Raw genomic sequence first — 23,736 nt, 5'->3', positions numbered from 1 at the left:
CCCATCTAATTAAAATTAGCCAAAGGGTCACCAGGAACATAAGGACAAGCTAATATAGCATACTAGCTGGATACCCATACTTTGCTATGAAACAATGTGGTCGGGCTTACTTTTGGGGGAGGAAAATAAGGGGAGAAAAAACTCTGCCTCTGCCTACCAGCATCCATCGGTATTCACCTGGCTAGCGTCCTGTCAGTGTGTTAGAGAGTTGAGGGCTGTTTGGAAACTGAAACAGTATTTGCTGTGTGAGCAAGGAGACAGCAAGGAGCCTGGGCATGGCTTAGCTCAACTGTTCTGCACTAAAGCTGCTTGGTGCTCTGAAACTGAACCTCCTCTCCTCTGCTTGTATTTTGCATTAGGAAGAGATTTCTTTTTTTCAGGTGGGGAGGGGGAGTAGAACTCCTTAGCATCCGAGCGTGTTAATAATAATAATATAGGAAAGAGTCTAAATGCTCTGATGGTCATTTCGAAAAATCCTTTCTTAGTGAGCCACTGAAGCTAAGAGGAAGATATGTGCCAAATTTCAAGTTTGTAGGCTTTACAGTTCTGGAGATTTTGTGATGACGCATTAGTGGTATTTCGCTTTTATATATATATATTTCCTACACAAGGAAAAAGAAAGTTTTAAGATAACTTGTTCAGTCAAGCAGGCAGATATGCATGCAGAGGTTTTCAATGGCTGCAAAAATGAGAATGTGAAAATTTGTACCCCAGCGCTGTAAATATCGATATATAGTTTGTCTGATTTTCACTTACAATGTAGGGAAAACAAAGCCAACTTTGGTTTACTAAATAAATCTTGTTAAACAAGCATGGGTTTAGCAGGGGAGGCGACTGAGGCTATAAATATGAAAAGGGACAACGATTAAGTACGCAGACAAATGTTGTTTTATTTATACCTGCCTGAGCTTCTACATAAGGGTTGCAATTTCTGGAGATGCAACCTTTCAAGGTTATTCCAAAGTGGACTTTCTGAAGAGATTTTTGTTGCTTGGGCTTTCGATTAAAATCAAGGAATGTGGCATTTAATATGCCCCAAATGCAAAATGCAAAATAAAATGATTCATGTATAAATATAAGGGTTAGTAAATTTGCTGTTTCCCTGTTTTGACTGAGCCAATGAATCATAAGCACAGAAAGCATTTTTCTACATCAATAATAGCACTCCTGACAACGCGTCTCCTTTGTCATTATGAGGGGAGCAAGCAACATTTAGATTACAGAGGGAAAGATTAGGTCTCCATGTTCACATTAGCCTATCATTAGTTTTAGGCAGGACAATACATAAATCATACTTAAGCAAAGCTCTCAACAGATCCTTTGGAGTATGGCTAATTCTAAGCGCTGTCATTTTAAAATAATCCTGAAATTTTAAAACCGCTCCAAGTGACATACATGTTAACTTGATGACAGGAACTACTGTTTCGTTATTGGGCTGGAAAACATTTCCCAAAATTGGGAAAACTGTAAAACCCTGGCTCAAGAGTTACCTTTGGGATCAAGAGGGCTGCACCCGAAGATTCACCTCCTAGGGCGGGTGGGCTACTAACTAGAGCAGGGGTCTCCAACCTTGGCAACTTTAAGCCTGGAGGACTTCAACTCCCAGAATTCCCCAGCCAGCTTTGAAGTTGAAGTCCACCAGGCTTAAAATTGCCAAGGTTGGAGACCCCTGAACTAGAGTACTTGTAAGGTTGGAGACCCCTGAACTAGAGTACTTGCAAGTCTGTTGTAAGGCTTACTCAATTGACACCACACATTGAGCTGTCGTGTTTCAGAATGTGGTGTAGATGTACCAACTGGTGGTGTGTTGAAGGAATCATGGTTAAAAAACGTTGTTCAATGCATGGAACATCGAAAACTGCTGGGACCATTGTGTTATGGATAACTTACCAATAATAGCACTAGCACTCAAGACTTATATACCTAAATCCATTCTCGGATGCCTCTTTTCCCTCCACTCAGGGGTTTTTATAGCCTGTCCTTGGCAGCCAAACCTGCTGGGTCAGAGATCAAAACGTCTCTGCTTGTTAGAACAGGAAGTTCCCCCCAAGAGACCTGGAATTTTCTCCGCTATAACTGTAACTATCAAAGTCATAATTAAGGGGCTGTTCTTGGCACAGGAAGCAGGTATCTTGGCTTTGGGTAGTATGTACAAAAAAAAAAAAAAAAAAAGGATTTCTGGATTGTTCAGCCACGCCATCCGCAGCCTGGATGGGCCTGCTCACAAGCATACCAACTAGTGATTTAGAAGACACAGCTGATGTCAGTGGCTCAACAGCAAAAAGAAAAAAGAAAGAAAGAAAAAAAAACACCCCACAGTCACGATACCGTAAATCTGAATCTAGAATCTCGCAACCGTTGTAAATTAAGGGCTGGAATGCAATTATGCAAAAGGCTGAACTTCTATTTTCACTGGGACCTATAAATTATTTTGGGGACAACATCCCCGGCATTTTAATTTCAAATGCAAATTGGAAAGAGGCATCGGAGCTCTAGAAGAAGATTGGAAACAGGGAAGGAATGATTTAAAAAAAACACACACACACAAAATAGTAACCTAGGTAACCTTGGAGAAGATTTTCACAAAATCCAGGAGAAAATTTAGATAGATAGATAGATAGATAGATAGATAGATAGATAGATAGATAGATAGATAGATAGATAGATAGATTAGATACAAATTTTAGATAGATAGATAGATAGATAGATAGATAGATAGATAGATAGATAGATAGATAGATAGATAGATAGATAGATAGATAGAAAAATGGATGGGTGGATGGATGGATGGGTATAGATTGATTGATTAGATACAAATTTTAGATAGATAGATAAGATAGATAGATGGATGGATGGATGGGTATAGATTGATTAGATACAAATTTTAGATAGATAAGATAGATATATTAGATAGATAGATAGATAGATAGATAGATAGATAGATAGATAGATAGATAGATAGATAGATAGATAGATGGATATAGATTAGATAAAGAGAGAGAGAGGGAGAGATGATAGATAGGTTGATAGATGGTTGGATGAATAGATGGATAGATGATATATGACTGATAGATAGCAGATAGAGAGACAGAGAGTAGACAGACGATAGATAGCAGACAGATCGAGAGACAGATAAATAGATTTGTGTGTGTGTGTGTGTGTGTGTGAGAGAGAGAGAGAGAGAGAGAGAGAGATCAAAATGACAAATTTTGGATGATAGCAGGCTACAGGAGTGAATATTACATTATTTTTCAGCATGGTCTCAAATATAAATCATGTATCGAGTAGAATTTTATTTTTATTTCTTTTAAATCTCAATGTGATCTTCCTGTAAATCCTTAAGCATTCTTCTCCTGACTATTTAGAACCATTTAAATCCCCTGTGTCTCTCAGCAGCAATTAGACAGCTAGCTGCCTTAAATGAGGAACCTCTAAGGTTGTATTAAATTAGATAACATTTCAAACTCCCTCTTATTTGTTTTAGCTACAGGGGGCATGGCGAGGGCATGGAGACATCTTTAACAAGGATAGCCCTGATGTTCGTTTGCTGTACCAGTTATTGCCAGCTCAACCAAAGGTACAGGAACGTAGACAATTTGCAAGTTTGATTGTCATGGTTTACGGACAGATTCTGGTGGCAGGATCTGGTAGAGGGTTTTGGAGCTTCGTGGGACTAGAAGAGGATCTCCTGTTCTGACTTCTAAGGCTTCCTAGACCGTAATTACGCACACACTTATTTTAAAAACAAGTCTTGTTTTATTGCAACGCTGGGAAGTGTTTTCATTCCCAGCTGGTAATGAATTCTCAAACACTTCCTCGGGATAAGAGAAGAGAAGAGAAGAGAAGAGAAGAGAAGAGAAGAGAAGAGAAGAGAAGAGAAGAGAAGAGAAGAGAAGAGAAGAGAGAATAGAACAGAACGGAATAGGAATAGGAATAGGAATAGGAATAGGAATAGAATAGAATAGAATAGAATAGAATAGAATAGAACAGAACAGAATAGAATAGAACTCTTTATTGGCCAAGTGTGATTGGACACACAAGGAATTTGTCTTTGGTGCAAATGCTCTCAGTATACATAAAAGAAAAGAGACATTCGTCAAGAGTCAAGAATCATCAGGTACAACACTTAATGATAGTCACAACACAAGTTGCCTGCACACACACATACACACACACACACACACACACACACACACACACACTTAGAGCCATCTTCCATCTTGATTCTCGCTTTCTCCTGAAGCTTCCCCGCAAACTCAGCTTAAGAAGTTGGAGGGAGCGGGGGGGAATGAATTTTACGCCTCCCTAGACACGTGTAAACAAAATGAAGAAATGTCAGATTCAGAGGGGTTGCCTTCCAAGGCTCTTCTGTAGCTCAAGGAGGATTAAGAGGAACTTCAAAGCCGCCCCAGATCCAATTAAAACGGTGGTGGCCACCCCAGGGAGGCAGGCAGCGTCTTCCTGATTAGTGAGATGCCCTCTTTGAACTGGTTAGCTAGGGGAGGAAAGGGCTGCCTGAACTTCAAATAAATACAGCCGTGGCTGCTGGAAATGAAGTTTTGATCATTTCTAGGGTTGAATGCTTCCCTTTGGTTTCCGCTGAAGGATGACACAATTGTTAAATGTCTCTGGCCGTGTGGAGCTTCAGAACTCAAGGCAAAAGGCCACCCTTGCCTTCCAAGGAAAGACCTTCCCTTCCCTTCCCTTCCCTTCCCTTCCCTTCCCTTCCCTTCCCTTCCCTTTCCTTTCCTTTCCTTTCCTTTCCTTTCCTTTCCTTCCCTTCCCTTCCCTTCCCTTCCTTCCTTCCTTCCTTCCTTCCTTCCTTCCTTCCTTCATCTTCTTTAACAACCCCATAATCTCTTTCAGGGTGGAGGCTGGGCAATTGAATGGAGCTGAGCATTTACTGGCCAGATGCCCTTCCTGTTGCCAATACGGAGTTTTGTTCACCAGACATATTCTCATTGTGCTGAGAGAGAGAAATATCTGCCTCTATCTAGGATCAAACTCAGACTCCTGGTTGTGAGGCAAGAGCTCCATCTGTACGCTACCGCACCACTCACTCCTTCTTTCTTTCCTTCCCTTTCTCTTTTCCTTTCTTCATCCATCCATCCTGTCTTTCTTCCTCTTTTCCTCCCTCCCTCCTTCTCTTCCTCCCTCCCTTCTTCTGACTTTTCCTTCCTTCCTTCCCTTCCTTTCATCCTTCCTTCCTCCATTCCTCTTTCTTTTCTTTCCTTCTCTCCTCCATTGCCTTTCCTTCCTTCTCTTTCTTTCCTTCTTCCCGTCCATCCTCCTTTCATCCTCCTTCTCTCTCCTTCTTTCCTCCATCCTCCTTTCCCTCTTCCTCTCCCTTCCTTCCTCCCTTCGTTCCATCCCTCCTTCCTTCCCTCCCTCCCTCCTCTAGGATATATAGTGCACAAACAAGAAACTGACAGGAATACAATTGAAAAAAGAAAACAAAACCATGTTTTTTATTAAAACTCAATTATAATTTGATTCTTCACAGGACATTACAACTAAACAGATATAAGTAGAATATTACACCTCTTACAAGCACAGTCATGTGTGACATTATCTTATAGGTCAAAAATGAATTGTTGTAATAAATGTTGTCTGTACTTTATGCTACTATAATTACGTTCATCAATAAGATACAAATTACTCATTGCTTTTTCACAGCAAACATAATTACCCTTTGAAATGAAAAATTTTGAACTCAAGCTTAGATATTTTTGCTACTTCCACGGGGCAATTACAATTAACGGGTAACCTACATTTTCTGAAATGGAACAAAATATAGCTTTCTCAGTTAGGGGAACTGTTGTTGTTTTTCAACTTATTTGTCATTTCTCGGGCCCAATTCTCACATGCACACAAGAAATGGAAGCCAAGGCAGAATCATAGAGAAGACATCACGAAAGAAACCAAAAAGAAAAACTGCTTTAGACCTTGCTGGAAGAAATATGCTGCCTAAATTTCCTGATGTTACGAGTTAAGAGCTGGAAGAGAATATCATTCAAACTTTAAGGTAATTAGAGAGAGATACCCCTGGGTTTGTACAAAATTGCACTGATGCATTAAACCTGAAATATACAATATGCATTTCATCCTTTAAGACATGCATCCTAACCAACGGATGAGCTGTCAGTCTAAACTAGGGTTCCCCAAAGGAGTCGACATCAACCCCAAGGGTCAATCCAAGGCGTTGATATATGGCTCGGGGTCAGAGGGAGGTCAGTAAATGACAGTGGGGTCAACACCCACAAGAAAATGACCAAGTTCAGAGAGCATCCTGAAGATGCAGATAACAAAAATGCTTTCTCTGTGCCAATGGAAGATAATATATGTAGTTCAGGTTTAACTGTGGGTGCTGTCCTTGGTGCTGACCTTTGGTGGTTTTCCTTTCATGACCCAACTAGGTAACATCATCAGTGCTAGAAAGGAGTTGAGGGGGGAGGAAAAGGAGGTGGGGGAGGAATTGTGGGGTCCCTGGTGCTCTCTGAGCTTGGTGGTTTTCTTGCAGACTGTTCCATGACCCTACTAGATAACATCATCCATGCTAGAAAGGAGTGGGGTTCGTAGAGTTGAGGAGGACTATGGGCTCCTTGGTGCCCTCTGAGCTTGGTGGTGACTGCCTTTTGTGGCCTTTTGACAAGGCAAGACAATGGGGAAGCCAGATTCACTTAACGACCATGTTACTGACATAAGAATGGCAAGGGTTCACTTAACAACCATGGCGAGAAAGCTTGTAAGCCAAGCTGGCGTCCTTCAGTTTTTAGCTGGCAAATCTCACCTAACAAATGTGTCACTTAGCAACATACATTTGCATAAGTCAGGGAGGACCTGTATAGTCCATCCTGCAATAGGCTTAAAAGATCCAGAAGGATGAATGCCACTCACGTTTAACCAAAGTCTGTGAAAATTCTATTAATGGTCATTTTAAAACTTAGGCTGGGTCAGGATTCTTAAGAAAGAAAGAAAGAAAGAAAGAAAGAAAGAAAGAAAGAAAGAAAGAAAGAAAGAAAGAAAGAAAGGAAGGAAGGAAGGAAGGAAGGAAGGAAGGAAGGAAGGATGGAAGGAAGGAAGGAAGGAAGGAAGGAAGGAAGGAAGGAAGGAAGGAAGGAAGGAAGGAAGGAGGGAGGGAGGGAGGAAGGAGGGAGGGAGGAGGAGGGAGGGAGGGAGGAAGGAGGGAGGGAGGGAGGAAGGAAGGAGGAGGAAGGAAGGAAGGAAGGAAGGAAGGAAGGAAGGAAGGAAGGAAGGAAGGAAGGAAGGAGGAAGAAGGGAGGGAGGGAGGAGGGAGGGGGGGAGGGAGGGAGGGAGGGAGGGAGGGAGGAAGGAAGGAAGGAAGGAAGGAAGGAAGGAAGGAAGGAAGGAAGGAAGGAAGGAAGGAGAGAGACAGACAGAGAGAGAGTGAGAGAGAGAGACATATTAGAAGTGGAGATATTACTTGTTCTCTGCATCCCATCCACCTGCAATCACATTACGCCCCAAAGGAGACAGTGGGGAGGATTTCATTAATAAATTTATTCCCCCCCGCTTCTCATTTCAATAGCACGGAAGGAAAAAAAATGTATGCAAATCCGTTTGTAATTAGGTTTAAAAATTCCATTTCATGGGATAATCAGACTTCAAAAAACTCAATTTTAGTTTTAATCAGATTTTAACAAGGATATTAACTCCATTTCGCTCATGAGAGAGAGAGCAGTGGCAAATTCCACGCAAATGTATTCAAGCTTAGCCTTAGGAGATAATTAAATAAAATTAATTTGGCAAGAATTGTCAGTAAATGGAAGCATTCCAGATAGCAGAGCTTCTGAAAAGAAACAAACGCTGTCTCGTTTCCATACGTGGGGATACAAAGCTTATTGTTCCACAGGAAAGAAGGGGAAATCTCAAATCGAAGAGCCCTGAAGCTTCTTCCAAAGGGCATTGTCTTCTAGAGGAGAGAAGACTGCCCTCTTCGGATAAGCTTCTTAAAAGTCACCCCGGAAACAAGGGTGTGAAATACAAGGGACAAAAAAAAACCCACACAAAAAGGATCTTAAAGGACGCTTGGAGAAAGGGAGAAGGAGGTTTGAATGGAAGGTTGCCTTTCAGAGGGCCCAAGGCAGCATTTGGATTCATTGGTTTGTGCCATTGGTGGGCGGAATCACAGGTGTGTGACTCCCGACAATTCAAAAACAAGGACGAGGCCAACAACTGACCCTCTGCCGGAAATGGTGTAGGGTCTCCCGCTTGGGCGGAGGGGTTGGGCTGGATGACCTCCAAGGTCCCTTCCAAGTCTTGTTAAATCTGTTCTCTATTGAAGAAGAGAAAACAACCGCCAAGGACCCTGAAAGTTGTTCATCCTAATGTCGGCGCGCCTGAAAACCTGCCCGGGTCAACGGGCCTCCTCTCGTCGGGGCAGGCGAATTTCGCTTTCCGCTCAGATCGTTAATCGACTTCGCTCTGCGGTGAAGGAAACGACCCACGGCAGCAAAATTGCCTTCCGTCTTGTCTCACTCTAAGCCTGGAAACAGAACGCGGAGGAGATGCTCGCATCCTTTTTACCCTGGGAAATGTCTTTTTATGACTGGTTTGATGGGCACACACCGACTGCCGAACAGCCGAGCTGGCATCCTCTGGTGCCAGGTTTTAGACGAGCTGGCAAACCCCCTCGCCCTCGACTCAAAAAGAGTCAATTCTCCAGAAACCCAGTAGCTTGACAATGTTTGTCAACAAGAGGCCTCCCTATGATCACCAATGCAAGAAGTTTCAAAGCTGCAAGCGAAGTCACCAAACCGGCTATTTAAGGAACAATGATACCCCAATGCAACAGGAAACCTGGATAATTGGACAGTGGTTTGCTCAGGTATATAACTCCTAAATGAATACAATTTCCATGCACACACACACACAGACACACACACAGACACAGACGAGAATAGGCATACAGCGATATGGCCCTTCTCCCTTTTACGCTGCCAAACTATTGGAGGCATTTCCAAAGAACTAAAACAGAAATAGTTATTAATTAATGCATGCTACACAATCTCCCTCAAAATACAAGGAACACGAAGCCAAATGATTTTTTCATGACAACAACAACAACAATAATAATAATAGAGAGAGATAGAAGAGCAGCTCCGGTGGCCTAGAGGCGGAACTCTCACCTCACAATCAGGAGGCTGTGAGTTCGATTCTGGGTAGAGGTTAATATTTAGAATAGACTCTCCTGCTCGAGCAGGGGGTTGGGCCAGATGACCTCCAAGGTCTCCAAGGTCTATGAGCATCAAAAGACAAGCAAGGCTTTTAGTATTATTCCTCAGAGGTAGACAGAAGGCTTAGAACAATTTAATCTGTTTGGTTCATAATGAACATCTGCAATATATGTATATGTATATACAGTATACACATTTCGCCAGACTCGCAAATCATAATGGATTAGTTGTGACACAAAGAGCTGGGAACTCTGAAGTTATCTTCCAAGGAAGAAAGGAGGGAGGGAGGGAGGGAGGAAAGAAGAAGAAAAAGAGAGGGAAGGAAGGAATAAAGGAGAGAAAAGGAAGGAAGGAAGGAAGGAAGAGAAGGGAGAAAGAAAGAGAAGGAAGGAAGGCGGAAGGAAGGAAAGAAAGAAGGAAAGAAAGAGAAGGAAGGGGAAGATGGAAGGAAGGAAAGAAAGAAGGAAGGAAAGAAAGAAAGAGAAGGAAGGGGAAAGTGGAAGGAAGGAAGGAAAGAAGGACAGGGCTTGCTCTGCTGCACAATCAGACACCTTGCTCGTCTTTTCCATCAAACTCAAATGAAGAACTTAATTATCTGTAGCGAGCCAAATTTCTGTGCCGTTCCTCTCCCACTGCAATATTACCCCATTAAAATACTAATATGAGGAACTGAAAAATATCTCAAGGAATGGCTGTCAGATGGAACTTCGGTGCCCCAAAACATTTAACTCCCCCAACCCCAATCTGTATAGAAACATTTTTCCCCCAATTATAAAATCCACAGACGGTTTACGACCACAGTTGGAAACTGGAGCTTCTGTCGCTAAGCAACTCATTGAGCGAGTTGGGCCCAGCGTTGCAACCTCGTTTGCTGCGGCGGGAAGCATATCCGGCTTCGATGTGGCTTGTCGGAAGCCGAAGTGGTTAAGCCACGGTTTGTTAAGCGAACCGCTGTGGTCATTAAGTGAATCCGGGCTCCCCCGTTGCCTTTGTTGGGCAGAAGCCAGCAGGGCAGGTCACTAAAAGGTGATCACATGATCTCAGGATGTTGCAACCGTCTTAAAGACGTGCCAGTGACCAAACCAGGTAAGTGCAGGAGAAAGCCAAACTGACCAATAAGACAGACCTACAACCAAGTCATAAAATATTTCTCTGGTCTTTTTAGAGTTGCCCACAGAAAGGGAGGGGGAATAGTGTAGCAGCTTGCAAAACCGAAGGTGCATTCCATCAATGTTTTCAAAGATAGTAACTAGGTGACCAAAATTTCTGCTGCAGAAAATTCTAACTGGAGAGCATGATTGATGACTCTTGGCTATGGATGGGTCTCGTTGGAGAATATGATTTATGACACACCCAGGGGGTGGAAAGCCAAGGTCAAGGGTGACAATGATGTGTCTCAGAGTCGGCTACACCCAGGCAGTGACGGCATGTTTACTCCTAATAAATCTTCTTTTAAGCTTTGAAAATCGGGCTAGAGACTCGTAATTTAAATGGAGGTAACTATCGGAGCTCTGACACCTACAAGTAAAATAACTGGGAATATACTTAACAGCAAGATGTGTAACAATTAAAGAAAAGAATTATATAAGGCTACAACAACAAATTAAACTGGGTTTGGAGAAATGGGAAAACCTGCAATTATCAATGGTAGGAAGAAGAGCAACCATAAAAATGAATATTCTCCTAGCACCAGCAAGATTGGCAAAAATTTACTCAAATATGAACATGGTTGCGAGAAATTACTGGATTTCAAATAGAATTTAAGCTGGAAATGTTTTGCTAGGGATAATCAGAGGAACATTTTAAAAAGAAATGGAATACCTCATATCCACATTCTAACAGCAGCTATTGCTCAAAGTTGGAAATTAGATAGCGCTCCCACAGACAGCATGATCATAAAGAAAATTATGGATTGTGCAGAAATGGCAAAACTCGTGTTGGAATTACAAGAGAGGGAAGAGAAGGAATATTATGCAGTCTGGGGAAAAAATGGTACAATTGGTTGGATGATAGGACAGCAAGAATAAAAGAATAATATAAAAAAAATAAATACATATACAAATACAGAGGTAGATAGTTAACAAAAGCTGAGAAAGTAGATGTCACAACATTGTAAAAATTCTATTCGTGTTGCTTTGTTGTGTTGTTTTATATTTGTGTTTTTAATTGTGTCAAATTCAATAAAAATTTATTTTTTAAAAAATAGGAATATTCCACCAAAGCTACTCTTATTTTAAACTATTCCTATAAGTCTAGAGAGAAAATACTTTGATGAGTTAAACACTATAATCCTGAAATATATAAATCACCTTTTTCAAGGGGCATCAGAAGTCCTAGCAGAATTTCAATTGAAATGGTGTTTTGTTTAACGTTTTGTATATTCCTGACTGAAGGCTGAGCTGATTGTCCAATGGAGAGGAAGTCAAGATGCAGACACTCCTTGCCTTACAACAGTTCCTTTAGTGACCGTTCAAAGTTACAAGGGTGCTGAAAATGGTGACAGACTATGACGGACTATGTTTCACACTTATGACCACTGCAGCAAATCCCTGGGTCTCATGATCAAAATTCAGGCGCTTGGCAATTGACTCACACTTACGACGGTGGCAGTGTCTTGGGGGTCACGTGATCCCCCTCTGACAAGCAAGCGTCCATGTGGAAGCCAGATTCACTGAACGACCGTGTTACTGACGGCAGTTGATTCACTTAATAACAGTGGCAAGGAAGGTCTTGAAATGGGACAAAATTCACTTACGCAAATGTTTCGCTTCGCTAACGCAGTTGTGGTCGTATGTTGAAGACTACCTGTAGACACCCAGCAAACCAACAAACAAAGATGGACATGTTGGAATTGCCCCACCATTTTTCACGTACCTGATATCTCGGCCTGCGTTCTGGTCCAGTTTTTCCTGAAGTTTCTGAAAAGGACCAAAAGAAGAGAAAGCTGGTTTAAAAAAAATTCCAACAAGACAATTACTATACACACACACACACACACACACACACACACCAGTTCACCTTACAACCAGTTGCAGTGTTCTATACATGATGCACGCCAATTTACGACCATTTTGCAAGAAATGAACTTTTTGGGGGGGTCGGTTTAGACCAGGGGTGTCCAACCTTGGCAACTTTAAGAGTTGTGGACTTCAACTCCCAGAATTCCTCAGCCAGCTTTGCTGGCTGAGGAATTCTGGGAGTTGAAGTCCACAACTCTTAAAGTTGCCAAGGTTGGACACCCCTGGTTTAGAGCAAAAAAACACCCCCAAAATAAATAAAAAACCCACCCATAGGAATGTATCAACTCACTTAAGGACCGATCCATTAAGGTCCAATCCATTCCCACAACACTGTCAACTTATTTAATAAGACTGTATTACTATTATTCCCCTACTACCAGATCTTAATAACACTTCCTAGTTCCTATCGCCATGATGGCGAACCAATGTGCCTCAGAGTCGGCTACACCCAGGCAGTGCTGGACAGTTTAACTCCCAATAAATCCTTTTGAAGTTTTGGAAGTTTGGCTGGAGATGATTTAAATGGGGTTAAGTGCTGGAATCCTATTTGACTCTGAGACGCACCATTCTTATCACATCGCCAACTTATCCATTGCAATGATTCGCTTAGCAACGGAGGCCAGAAAAGCCGTCACACGAGGCAAAATTCATGTGGTGAGTCTCTCACTTAACAGCATAAATATTGTGGTCGTTGAGCAGAGGACGATCTGCGTTCAGGCTGGGAAACCACAGACTCTTATTCACACCTAAGAGCAGAATTAGGAAAGAGGTGTGCAGCCTTGGCGAATTTTTTTTTTTTTACCTTGTTCTGCAGTTCCAAAGTGACCCGTTCTGCCTGGACTTTTTCGAATCTCTCAAGTTTCTTTTGCAGCCCTTCGACTTCCTCTTTCAGCAATCCGTTGTTTTCTCTCATTTCCCTGGGAAACCCCCAAAAAACGCTCTTGGTTAGAAGAGAAACTTGATTGGTTTCGCTGGACTGTGTCAAAAGTGTAAAACTAATACAGGTAGGGATGAAGGAAAAGAGTAGGAAAAACACTCGTAGTTAAGTCGTCACCCTGACAGTGAAGTCCAATTGGATCAAAATATTCTGTCCTCTTCGAAATGGCCTTTGAAATACCCCCAACTTTAAACCAGGGGATTGTCCAACCTTGGCAACTTTAAGACCCGTGGACTTCCAATTCCCAGAATTCCCCAACCAGAATTCCCCAAAGACTGGTGGCAAAAACAAAGCCCCAGGAGAAGAGGGAGGTGAGGAACAGAAAGCAGATCTTGACCCACGGACAGACAAATCCAAAAGATATCCCCTTTTCCTTTTCCTTACCTAAGGTAGGTGTTCTCCTCCCGGAGTTGCTGCAATTCCCGTTCCATCTGGGGAAACTGAGCCAGCTTCCTCTTCATGTTCTTCACGATGACCGCGTCTTGCTCTTGCGTGGACAGCTTCTGCTCGAGATCCTGGAGAAAACGGGGCCAAGAAAAACCTTCAGAAGACAACCGAGCAAGGATTACACGGTGAAGTAAGGAGTAAAGCGTTGGGTGTTTTCCTCAGGGTAGCTGGGGGGAGAGTTTACCTCCGGGTAACGCCAAGGAGGAAGGGCCTAAGAGGTCTCACCTGAATCTTCTGCTCCTTCTTGGACATCAGCTGTTCTTTTGCCTGAAGGACTTGGATGTGCTGAATGGCCTCTTGCCATTTTCTGTTAAAAGGGGGAGATAAAATATCCATTTATTGCACACCGCGGGGGCTTAAGATGGGTGGACTTCAGTTGAACTCCAAGGCTTCTCTCAGGGGGATTCTCCGTCTGGCAGGGGAGATTAATAGTTGTCTGCCACACCTATTCATCTCTGCCCCCTGCCTTTTATCCTCAGAGCTAGGGTGAGGCTTTGCTAGCAGCAGTGGCTCTATTGTCCCAAGGACCGGCCCATAGATTTCCACTGCTCTCCTCTCCTCTGCCTTCTGTATATCTGCACATCAGGCACTGGGCCCAGTTGTTCCTCCTGTTCCTCATCAGCCACTCCAGATCAGGGGCTGTTGACTCTCCATCTGAGGTCTAACGGACAATCCAGGCTCCCTCTCTCTCTGTTCCATTCCCCCTTGGAGCTCCCGTCCCGAGGACCAGCCCATTGATTTCCACTGCTCTCCTCTCCTCTGCCTTCTGTGTATCTGCATGTCAGGCACTGGACTCAGCTGTTCCTCCTGTTCCTCATCAGCCTCCTCCAGACCTGAAGGCTGTTGACTCTCCATCTGAGGGCTAACGGATGGCCCAGGCTCTGTCTCTCTCTCTCTCTCTCTCTTTCTCTCAGTTCCATTCCCCCTTGGAGCTCCCGTCCCGAGGGCCAGCCCATAGATTTCCACTGTTCTCCTCTCCTCTGCCTTCTGCACCAGGCACTAGACCCAGCTGTTCCTCCTCTTCCTCATCAGCCATCTCCAGACCTGGGGGCTGTTGACTCTCCATCTGAGAGCTAACAGATGGCCCAGGCTCTGCCTCTGTCTGTCTCTCTCTCTCTCTCTCTTCCAGCTCCATTCCCTCTTCTCCCTCGCAGCTCTCAGGTTGCACTGATGCTGACCCTGACTCCCACTCCTCCTCCTCCTCCTCCTCCTCCTGATTCAGCTGTTGGAGGGTCCAGCGGCTGTCAGGCCACAACAGTTGGATGTTTTTTTAAAAAATGTACACATTTTCCAAGGTTTGTCCATTTTCAAGGCTACCTTTTCTGCCGATTGCGCTCCTTGGATTACGCTTGGTTACTAAAGACTTTAGAATCGAATTCCCGCCTGTGGTTGCTCGCCTGCTTACTTGTGAAGCGCGTCCACCTGTTCGGTCAACTCCTGGATTTGGGACTGCTGCTTCTTCATCTCCGTCTCCTGGTTCATCGTGTTCCACTGTGACTCTGATACTTTTCCCTTCAAGCAGCTGATGGTCTGAGAGAGAAAGCAATAGTCGGTGTTTATTTGTTATACATGCTTCTCACCGGCTGTTCAAACTGACTCCTTGCAGAGCCTGCGGTGAAGGGATAGAATAGAATTCTTTTTATTGGCCAAGTGTGATTGGACACACAAGGAATTTGTCTTTGGTGCAAATGCTCTCGGTGTACATAAAAGAAAAGAGACATCCGTCAAGAGTCAAGAATCATCAGGTCCAACACTTAATAATAGTCATAGGATACAATGAATATAGAATAGAATAGAAAATAGAATTCTTTTATTGGCCAAGTGTGATTGGACACACAAGGAATTTGCCTCTGGTGCAAATGCTCTCGGTGTACATAAAAGAAAAGAGACATTCATCAAGAGTCAAGAATCATAACATACAATACTTAATAATAGCCATAGGGTACAATAAGAATAGAACAGAATATAGAATAGAAAGAATAGAAAATAGAATAGAATATAGGAATAGAATAGAGAATAGAGAATAGAGAATAGAGAATAGAGAATAGAGAATAGAGAATAGAGAATAGAGAATAGAATAGAATAGAATAGAATAGAATAGAATAGAATAGAATAGAATAGAATAGAATAGAATAGAATAGAATAGAATAGAATAGAATTCTTCATTGGCCAAGTATGATTGGACACACAAGGAATTTGTCTTTGGTGCAAATGCTCTCAGTGTACATAAAAGAAAAGAGACATTCGTCAAGAGTCAAGAATCATCAGGTACAACACTTAATGATAGTCATAGGGTACAATAAGTAATCAAATCCTACTAGGAAACAGTCAATCATAGTCATTGGGTACAAGAAACAATCAAATCATACTAGGAAACAAGTCAATAAAAATAGTATAAACTTCTGATCAGATGCTAAAATGAATATGAGACCCAATGACTCTGATCTGGACCTTTTTAACACAACTTATAATTGTTTGTTTAGTAACCGTTCAAAGTTATAACGGCACTAAAAAAAAGTTTCTCACACTTATGGCCATTGCATCCCCATTATATGGAATTTATTGAATTGATTTATTGATTTATCCAATCGATTTGTTTATTGGCTGCCCATCTCGTAGCAGCCCTCGACCCGCAAGAGTTGATTTAGTGGTCATTACAAAATTGTAAAGGTAGTGAAAAAAAGCAATTTTTCATACTTTTAATAACCGCTGCAGTAAACCCATGATTGTCAGGATTCTGGTAGTGACCCCCAGTTAAATCTGAGTCTCGAGCCAAATTTCCAAAACTTCGAAAGGATTTACTGGGAGTTAAAATGTGCAGCACTGCCTGGGTGTAGCTGACTCTGAGGCACATCATTCAATTGTCACCCTTGACCCTGGTTTTCCCCCACCCCTCTGGGTGTATCGTAATTCATATTCTCCAATGAGACCCATCCATAGCCCAGAGTCATCAATCATGCTCTCCAGTTAGAATTTTGCAAGGCAGACACTTGGTCACCTAGAAACTATCTTTGAAAAACTATGTATGGAATGCACTTTCGGTTTCCAAGCTGCCGCACTGTTCTTTCAAACCTGTTTCCCCTCTCCCTTTCTGTTGGCAACTCTAAAAAGACCCTAGAAATATTTTATGAGTTGACAAGGATCATGGGGTCAAAATTTGGACGTTCGGCAACCGACTCACATTTAGGACGGTTGCAGTGTGTCCCAGGGGTCACGTTATCCCTTTTCGCAACCGTCTGATGACGGGGAAACAAGATCCGTTTCACAACTAGAGTTACCAGCTTAACAACTTGAGGGTTAACCAGTGTGGCAAGAACGGTTGTTAACACTTAACAACTGTCTTGTTGAGCCGCAAAAATGTTGGCCTTGATTGTCGTCGTAGGGCGAGGACTACCCGCATTTATTTTTTATATACGTGTTCACTGCAATGTCCAAATTGAGTTTTTAAGAAGAGCTTGGACAACCATTGGTCTGAAATGGTATAGGTATAGGCCTAAGCAGGGGGTTGGGCTAGAAGACCTCCCAGTTCCCTTCCAATAATAACTCTGGTTATTCTATTCGTCTTTGTGGAAACAAAGATTCTGAGATTCTGATTCTTGAGGATTCTGGGCTGAGTGGCGAAGAAATAAACTTCCGATCAAAGGCTAAAATGTACATGAGACCCAACGACATTAATCCAGATATTTTTTTTAACACACAGGAGCCCGTTCTTTGTTCCCTTCAGTGCTCCTCCCAATGTTGTTAGTTACTAAAAGGCCTTGCAAGAGAAAACTTTCAAAGGCCGCCTGCGCCACTAGAAAAAACCCCATCAAAGGGATGCAAATGAATGGACATTTCCTCCCTGCGTGCACTTTCAAAAGAGAGCTTGTACACATTCTCCCCGCCACGGATAAGCAACGATGACGGCCTTACATTTGGCACAGAGCCGGTAAGCCAGTTTTCAAACCTAGATTACAGGCGGGCTGGGGGGGGGAGAAAGATCTGAAGCAGCTTTTTAGCTTTTCTCATCGTAAAGCAATTACGGAGTCGCTCTGGGACGTCTTCGCTCCGCTTTGCCATTTATCTCCGATTTCGGGCCTTCTTGCCATAAGATAGATAGATAGATAGATAGATAGATAGATAGATAGATAGATAGATAGATAGATAGATAGATAGATGGATGGATGGATGGATGGATGAGAGAGAGAGAGAGAGAGAGAGAGAGAGAGAGAGAGAGAGAGAGAGAGAGAGAGATGGATGATATAGATGATAGATAGATGATAGATAAAGAGAAATAGATTGATAATATATAAATAAAATAAAAAATATATATGAGAGATAGGATACGGAGATGGATGGATGGATGGATGGATGGATGGATGGATGGATGGATGGATAGATAGATAGATAGATAGATAGATAGATAGATAGATAGATAGATAGATAGATAGATAGATAGATAGATAGAAAGATATAGATCGATAATATATAAATAAAATAAAAAATATATATGAGAGATAGGATACGGAGATGGATGGATGGATGGATGGATGGATGGATGGATGGATGGATAGATGATAAAGGTAGACAGATGATAAAGATAGATGATGAACACAGATGATATAGACAGACAGATGATATAGACAAACAGATGATAAAGACAGATAGATACAGATACAGATAGATAATAAAAATAGACAGATGATAGATAGATATAAAGAAAGAGCTGGAAGGGACCTTGGAGGTCTTCTAGTCCAACCCTTGCTCAAGCAGGAGACCCTATACTATTCCACACCAATGGCTGTCCAGTCTCTTCTTAAAAACCTCCAGTGTTGGAGCAGACACAACTTCTGGTGGCAAGTCGTTCCACTGGTTAATTGGTCTCAACGTCAGGAAATTTCTCCTTATTTCAAACTGCCAATTATTCTTATTTATGCCCCCAAGAATTCTTCCCCTGGAATGGCTTAGAGATATAGCTTCTTAACTTCTGCTGCCCCAGCCTTAAAGCATCAGAAGATGCTGCCATTCATTTCAAGGAAAAGAGACCACTCGGTGTCGTTCTTTTTTTAAACAGTCACCTCATTCCTGAAACACAAGTTATTTGGACTATCCACCCACGTCTGCTCCAAAATGACACCAAAGACACATTCACCAAATCAGCGGCTCGGCCCTCACTTCATTCGCCTCGGCCAGCTTGATCTCCTTCTCCTGCAGCTTCTTATTCAGGGTCTCTATGTTCTCCTGGCAGGTCTTGTTGATCTCGAGTTGTTCCTGAAGGGTATTTTTGATCTCGGTTTCCCTTTCCTGACACTGCTTGATGCGCTTAAGGAGCTCCTGGTTACACTCAGCTTCCCGCTGGAAAAAGAAAACAAGAGAAAGTTTAGGAGAGAAAAAAATATTAGCACTATGAAAGGATTTCAAGTCGCTTGGAAATAATCACTGGTACTTTAGAAGTCGGGTGTAAGTAACCTTAAGCTAGGCCTGTCGTAACTTCGAACGGTTGCTATAGGTTAAGGAACACCAGCTGGGTGGTTTTCTCGCAGACGTTTCATAACCCAACTAGGTAACATCATCACTGCTAAAAGGGAGAGGAGGAAGAAGGGGAGGACTGTGTGGTCCTTGGGCTCTCTTGAGTTTGGGGTTTTTCCTGCAGACGTTTCATGACCCAACTAGGTAACATCATCAGTGCTATGATGATATAACCCCCCCCTCTCTCTTCCGGCACTGATGATGTCACCTAGTTGGGTCATGAAATGTCTGCAAAAAACAAAATACATCCCACAATGCTTTAGTGTGTTATATTCCAGAGATTGAATTTTAAAATCTGGTTTAAAAAAAAAAAAAAACTTTGCTCAAGTCATTTTCCAAGCTGGATTCCATGCTTTTCACTGACTGCCATTGTCAATCTGTGCTCTTTTTTTGTTTTTTTTACATAAAGGCCTGCATAGTCTCCTTCCAACCTGATCATGTCTTGCTTTGTCATGCAAATGAGCTGCATCTAGACATTATATAGTCCACTGGCTTTCACCCTTACCACAATCAACCGCTTTTCCATCTTCCATCTAAACTCTTTTTTCCCCCCACTGTTCCTTTGATAACATTTGCGTGTAATGGGCAGCAAAAGCTTTCTTCTCCATTTCCCTTTTTTAATGTACCATCTTAAACCACTTAGGCCAATTTTCCTTCCATATCTTTCCAAAATGAAATAAAATAAATGCCCGTGGAACATTTCTGTTTCGTGATGTTCTAGTCTTATTTAAAGCTGTTGCTTTATGTTTATGCAGTCGATTAGACCAGGGGTCACCAACCTTTTGGATCTCAGGGACCACCAAAATGCATAATTTTAAATCCACGGACCACTAATATGAATGTTGATTGACGGTGGCTTGCTGACGTTTTCCCAGGGTCTCTGCAGAAAGCAGCAGAGACTCTGGGAAAATCCCCCAAAAAGTCTGCAGGAAAATTCCCCGCCCCGTTTTCCTACCGATCGATCATTCTTTATTTGGATCACAGCATACCGTCTCCAGCTCCGTTCTCTCGGGGAGGGAGAGAGAGAGAGAGACTTTTGGCTTCATGCAAGGAAAGCAGCAGAAGTCTTTCTTTCTCTCCCCCAAACTCCGCCAGAAATGAGTCTTTGCTGGCGCAGCCTCTTGCAGCAGGAGGCCTTGCAGGGTCCCAAAGATTCATTTCTGGCGGAGTTTGGGAGAGAGAAAGAAAGACTTTGGCTGCTTTCCTTGCGTGCAGCCAAAAGCAGAAGAAGAAAGTAGCGGAAAGAAGCAGCCCGGTGGCCAAGCCAGACACATGGGGTGTGTGGTGCAAGTTCCCCCCCTCTGCCCTTTCCTCCCTCCCCTCACTACCTCATGTTGTTCACAATGCAAGCGATGCAAGCCTTGTGTTCCCACGCTTCCTGGATTAATTGCTTTGGGGGGGTCATTTCTCTGTGGACCACCAAAATTTTCTCACGGCCCACGAGTGGCTCCCAGCCCACTGGTGGCGACCACTGGATCAGACTGCATTTCGGCACGGAGTCCTTCTACTATCTGAGACTTTCTGTTTTCCAATAGTTTCCTTTCCCTTATAGAATAATTATGCTGTCATGTCTTCTTCTCCGCTGTCTGCTTTACCTGCGAAAGTCCTCACCTGCCAGCCTCTCCTGAAAGATATAATCTATTAACGTGCCTAATGTCTTAATTAGCCATCGCTGATTTTCTAGTTTGTTGTCCAAGTTATCAGCGTCCATCTCAGCCTCGCCAGCTCTGGCTGTAACGTACGGATGGTCTTCGTGCAGGCAGTCCTTGACTTACGACCAAAATGGAGCCCCCACATTTCTGCTGCTAAGCGGAACATTTGTTAAGAACATTTGGCCCCAATTTTTACAACCTTGCCCGCCACAGCGGTTAAATGAATCACTGCGGCTGTTAAGCCAGCAACACGATCGTTAAGTGAATCTGGCTTCCCCTGTTGGCTTTGTTGGTTGGAAGGTCGCAAAAGGGGATCATGTGACCCCGTGGACACTGCGACCGTGGTAACTTATGAGTCTGAACTTTGATCTCGTGACACTGAGGGTGTTGCAACCACCGTTAAGTGTGAAAAACGGTAACTCAGTGCCGTTGTAAAACTTGGAATGGTCACTAAACGAATGACTGTGACTCCAGGCACAGCTTGAGAACTTGAACTCATAACCCTAATCCAAATCTCCCAGGTGATGCCAGCTAGACTGCCTTGAATAAATCATAAATGTGTCAACATTCCAGAAAACCTCTACTCCAACCAATAACTCCGAGATTAGACATCGTCTCAAAAGTTCTTTTGGATAGTAAACTGGCACAACTGGGGAATCCCGAATCTGAAAGTTCCACGATTCCTTTTGCAATAAGTAAAAAATGACAAATCCAACTCCCTACACCCATCATCGCATCACATGCCGCAATCACCATCTGTCCCAACTTGAGACTTCCCCTCACCCAGGTGCAGAAATAACATGACCTTGACTTAGAAAAAGAATGTTGTTATGTCTAACCACATACACTCCAAGAAATTCCCCTCTCCCATTTTCCCAGGCTCAAAATGTGGCAGTGTGGGAGCATCTGGTCTCAGCATGGCTTCCAAAGCTGAAAAAATGATTGCATACTGGCCTAAATCATAAACTGTGGCTTACAAACCACAGAGACCAAAGCGATAGAACAAAACCCTCAAGCAAGCCAGGTTACAAAGGCAGAAGCCCATCCCCAGCTCACCTCAAACTTGTTGGCGTTCAGGTTGGCTGTCTTCTCGAGTTCAATCCGGGCCCTTTTGTGACTTAATTCCATCTGCATTTTCTCCCGTTTCATCTGCAACAGCCGCGTGTCCGAATGGATTTGCTCGGCCTGCTCTTCCAGAGGACCCGTTGCCCAAAAGGGAAAAGAGACCAAGAAGTAATCCCATGAAGCTGTTGAAGAAGGCTGGCCAGGCCTCCATCTCTGGAGGGGTGTATGGGATGGGAAGGGCCTAGAGTTAACCTGTAGCATTTTACAAGCAACTTCCACACACCCCTACCCAGGAGTAAGACAATATTCTGTCCAGGAATTCAGGGCCCCTGCTCCACCCGGTTTTCTGTGTTTAGCGAAAAGTAAAATAAGCATCAATAGGGATGCGTCAGCTAGTTCAGATAGGCAAAATATTTGGTGGGCAGAAGAATGTTTTGTTGTTGTTAGTTCACCTCCAAACTAAAACATCCTTCTGGATATGGACCAAATCACAACTACTTAGTCAACTAATTCATTTACTTAAAACAATGATACAGCTGCCCAACTTATAACCATTTCTGGGCGAGCTCTCAATCCAAAGGTAAAACAGCATTAAAAACCATAGTAAAATTATAAAAATTAGCACACTGGCAACCACACTATAGGGTTGAGGGTCAAAGGGAAAGAAGAGGGAAAGAGAGAAGTCTACGATTGCTGGCTTGAGCACAGACCCCAGGCTGGGCAAGCTGATGGCCGCTGTACTTATAATGTACATCATTATTAAGTTTGCTCAATTTTTGCTTGCTTGGATTAGGCGATGGGCTTGTTTGCCAGGTGTGTGACCACTGATGAGCACTGTCTCACCTTCATCTTTTGCTCGTATTGGGTCTGGAGTGAGTCCGGATGAGGCAGTGAGTCGATTTTGAGAAACGAATCCTCCCCGGACGATTCTTCCTTATAGAGGGCCGCGTAGGTGTCAAACGTCTTCAGGAGGTTGAAGACGGTGGTGTTCGGCCCCTCTTCCTCCATCTGCATCCGAGTTCTGCCATGCATACAATGAAAAATAATTTTAGAAAAATGAAAGGCGTCTCTCTTCACACACAGGTCAAGTTATTTCACTCCAAACTGTAGCCTTCCAAATTAGTTTTTTTTTTTAAATCTGACTTCTTTGATTAGAGCAAGGGTCTTCCAACTTGGCATGTTTAAGACTTGTGGGCTTCAACCGAGAATTCCTGAGCTAACATGACTGGAGGGGGAATTCTGGGAGTTGAAGCCCACAAGTCTTAAAGCTGTCAAGTTTGAAGACCCCCTGGAATAGATAGATAGGGAAAGAGAAGTAGAATAGATAGATAGATAGAGAGATAGAATAGATAGGGGGAGAGAGAGATAGGATAGAACAGAAAGAGAGGTAGAATATATATATATATATATATATATATATATATATATATATATAATTTTCTTAATTTCGGGTATTACATGTATATAATATATATATATATATATATCATATGTAGTTATATATTTATAGTTATATATATATCAGCAGAATCATCTGCCATCATCAGGCTTGTATGTATGTATGTATGTACGTCCGTATTATATGTATGTATATATACAGAAGCCTGATGATGGCAGATGAGTCTGCTGAAACGTTGCTACAACTTTAAAAGAACTACAATGACGGGGAAAATACCAACCAAGCCAACATATATATATATATATATATATATATATATATATATATATATATATATATAGAGAGAGAGAGAGAGAGAGAGAGAAAAGATAGGAGGAGAAAGATAGGATAGAATAGAAAGAGAGGTAGAATAGAAAGAAAGAAAGATAGATAGAATAGATAGATGGGGAGAGAGAAAGATAGGATAGATAGAATAGAGTGGTAGAATAGATAGAAGAGAGATAGAATAGAT

At 42.6% G+C, this 23,736-nt stretch overlaps 1 protein-coding gene across 6 annotated transcripts in view; it reads right to left on the bottom strand.

Moving 5' to 3' along the window:
- Nucleotides 1–23,736, bottom strand: part of MAD1L1 (mitotic arrest deficient 1 like 1) — a 301,718-nt gene that overhangs the window by 270,750 nt on the left and 7,232 nt on the right. For all 6 annotated transcript variants that reach the window (XR_015745184.1, XM_087942214.1, XM_087942215.1 and 3 more), the window contains exons 2-9: nucleotides 22,670–22,847; nucleotides 21,818–21,946; nucleotides 18,756–18,935; nucleotides 15,007–15,131; nucleotides 13,827–13,908; nucleotides 13,539–13,669; nucleotides 13,020–13,134; nucleotides 12,072–12,115 (exon numbers count right to left, since the gene is read on the bottom strand). Coding sequence is in view for 5 of the 6 variants with exons in the window: in XM_087942214.1 (XP_087798340.1) it covers nucleotides 12,072–12,115; nucleotides 13,020–13,134; nucleotides 13,539–13,669; nucleotides 13,827–13,908; nucleotides 15,007–15,131; nucleotides 18,756–18,935; nucleotides 21,818–21,946; nucleotides 22,670–22,847 (984 nt within the window). In the remaining variant the exon portion in view is untranslated. The remainder of the gene's footprint in view (nucleotides 1–12,071; nucleotides 12,116–13,019; nucleotides 13,135–13,538; nucleotides 13,670–13,826; nucleotides 13,909–15,006; nucleotides 15,132–18,755; nucleotides 18,936–21,817; nucleotides 21,947–22,669; nucleotides 22,848–23,736) is intronic.

The sequence above is a fragment of the Notechis scutatus genome, chromosome 12 (genome assembly GCF_049901735.1).
Source record: "Notechis scutatus isolate UNSWTSFEM ecotype Mainland chromosome 12, rNotScu1.2, whole genome shotgun sequence".
NCBI classification, from domain to species: Eukaryota; Metazoa; Chordata; class Lepidosauria; order Squamata; family Elapidae; genus Notechis; species Notechis scutatus.
The sequence above is the reverse complement of the archived record's forward strand: the minus strand, read 5'-3'. Positions and strand labels throughout refer to the sequence as shown.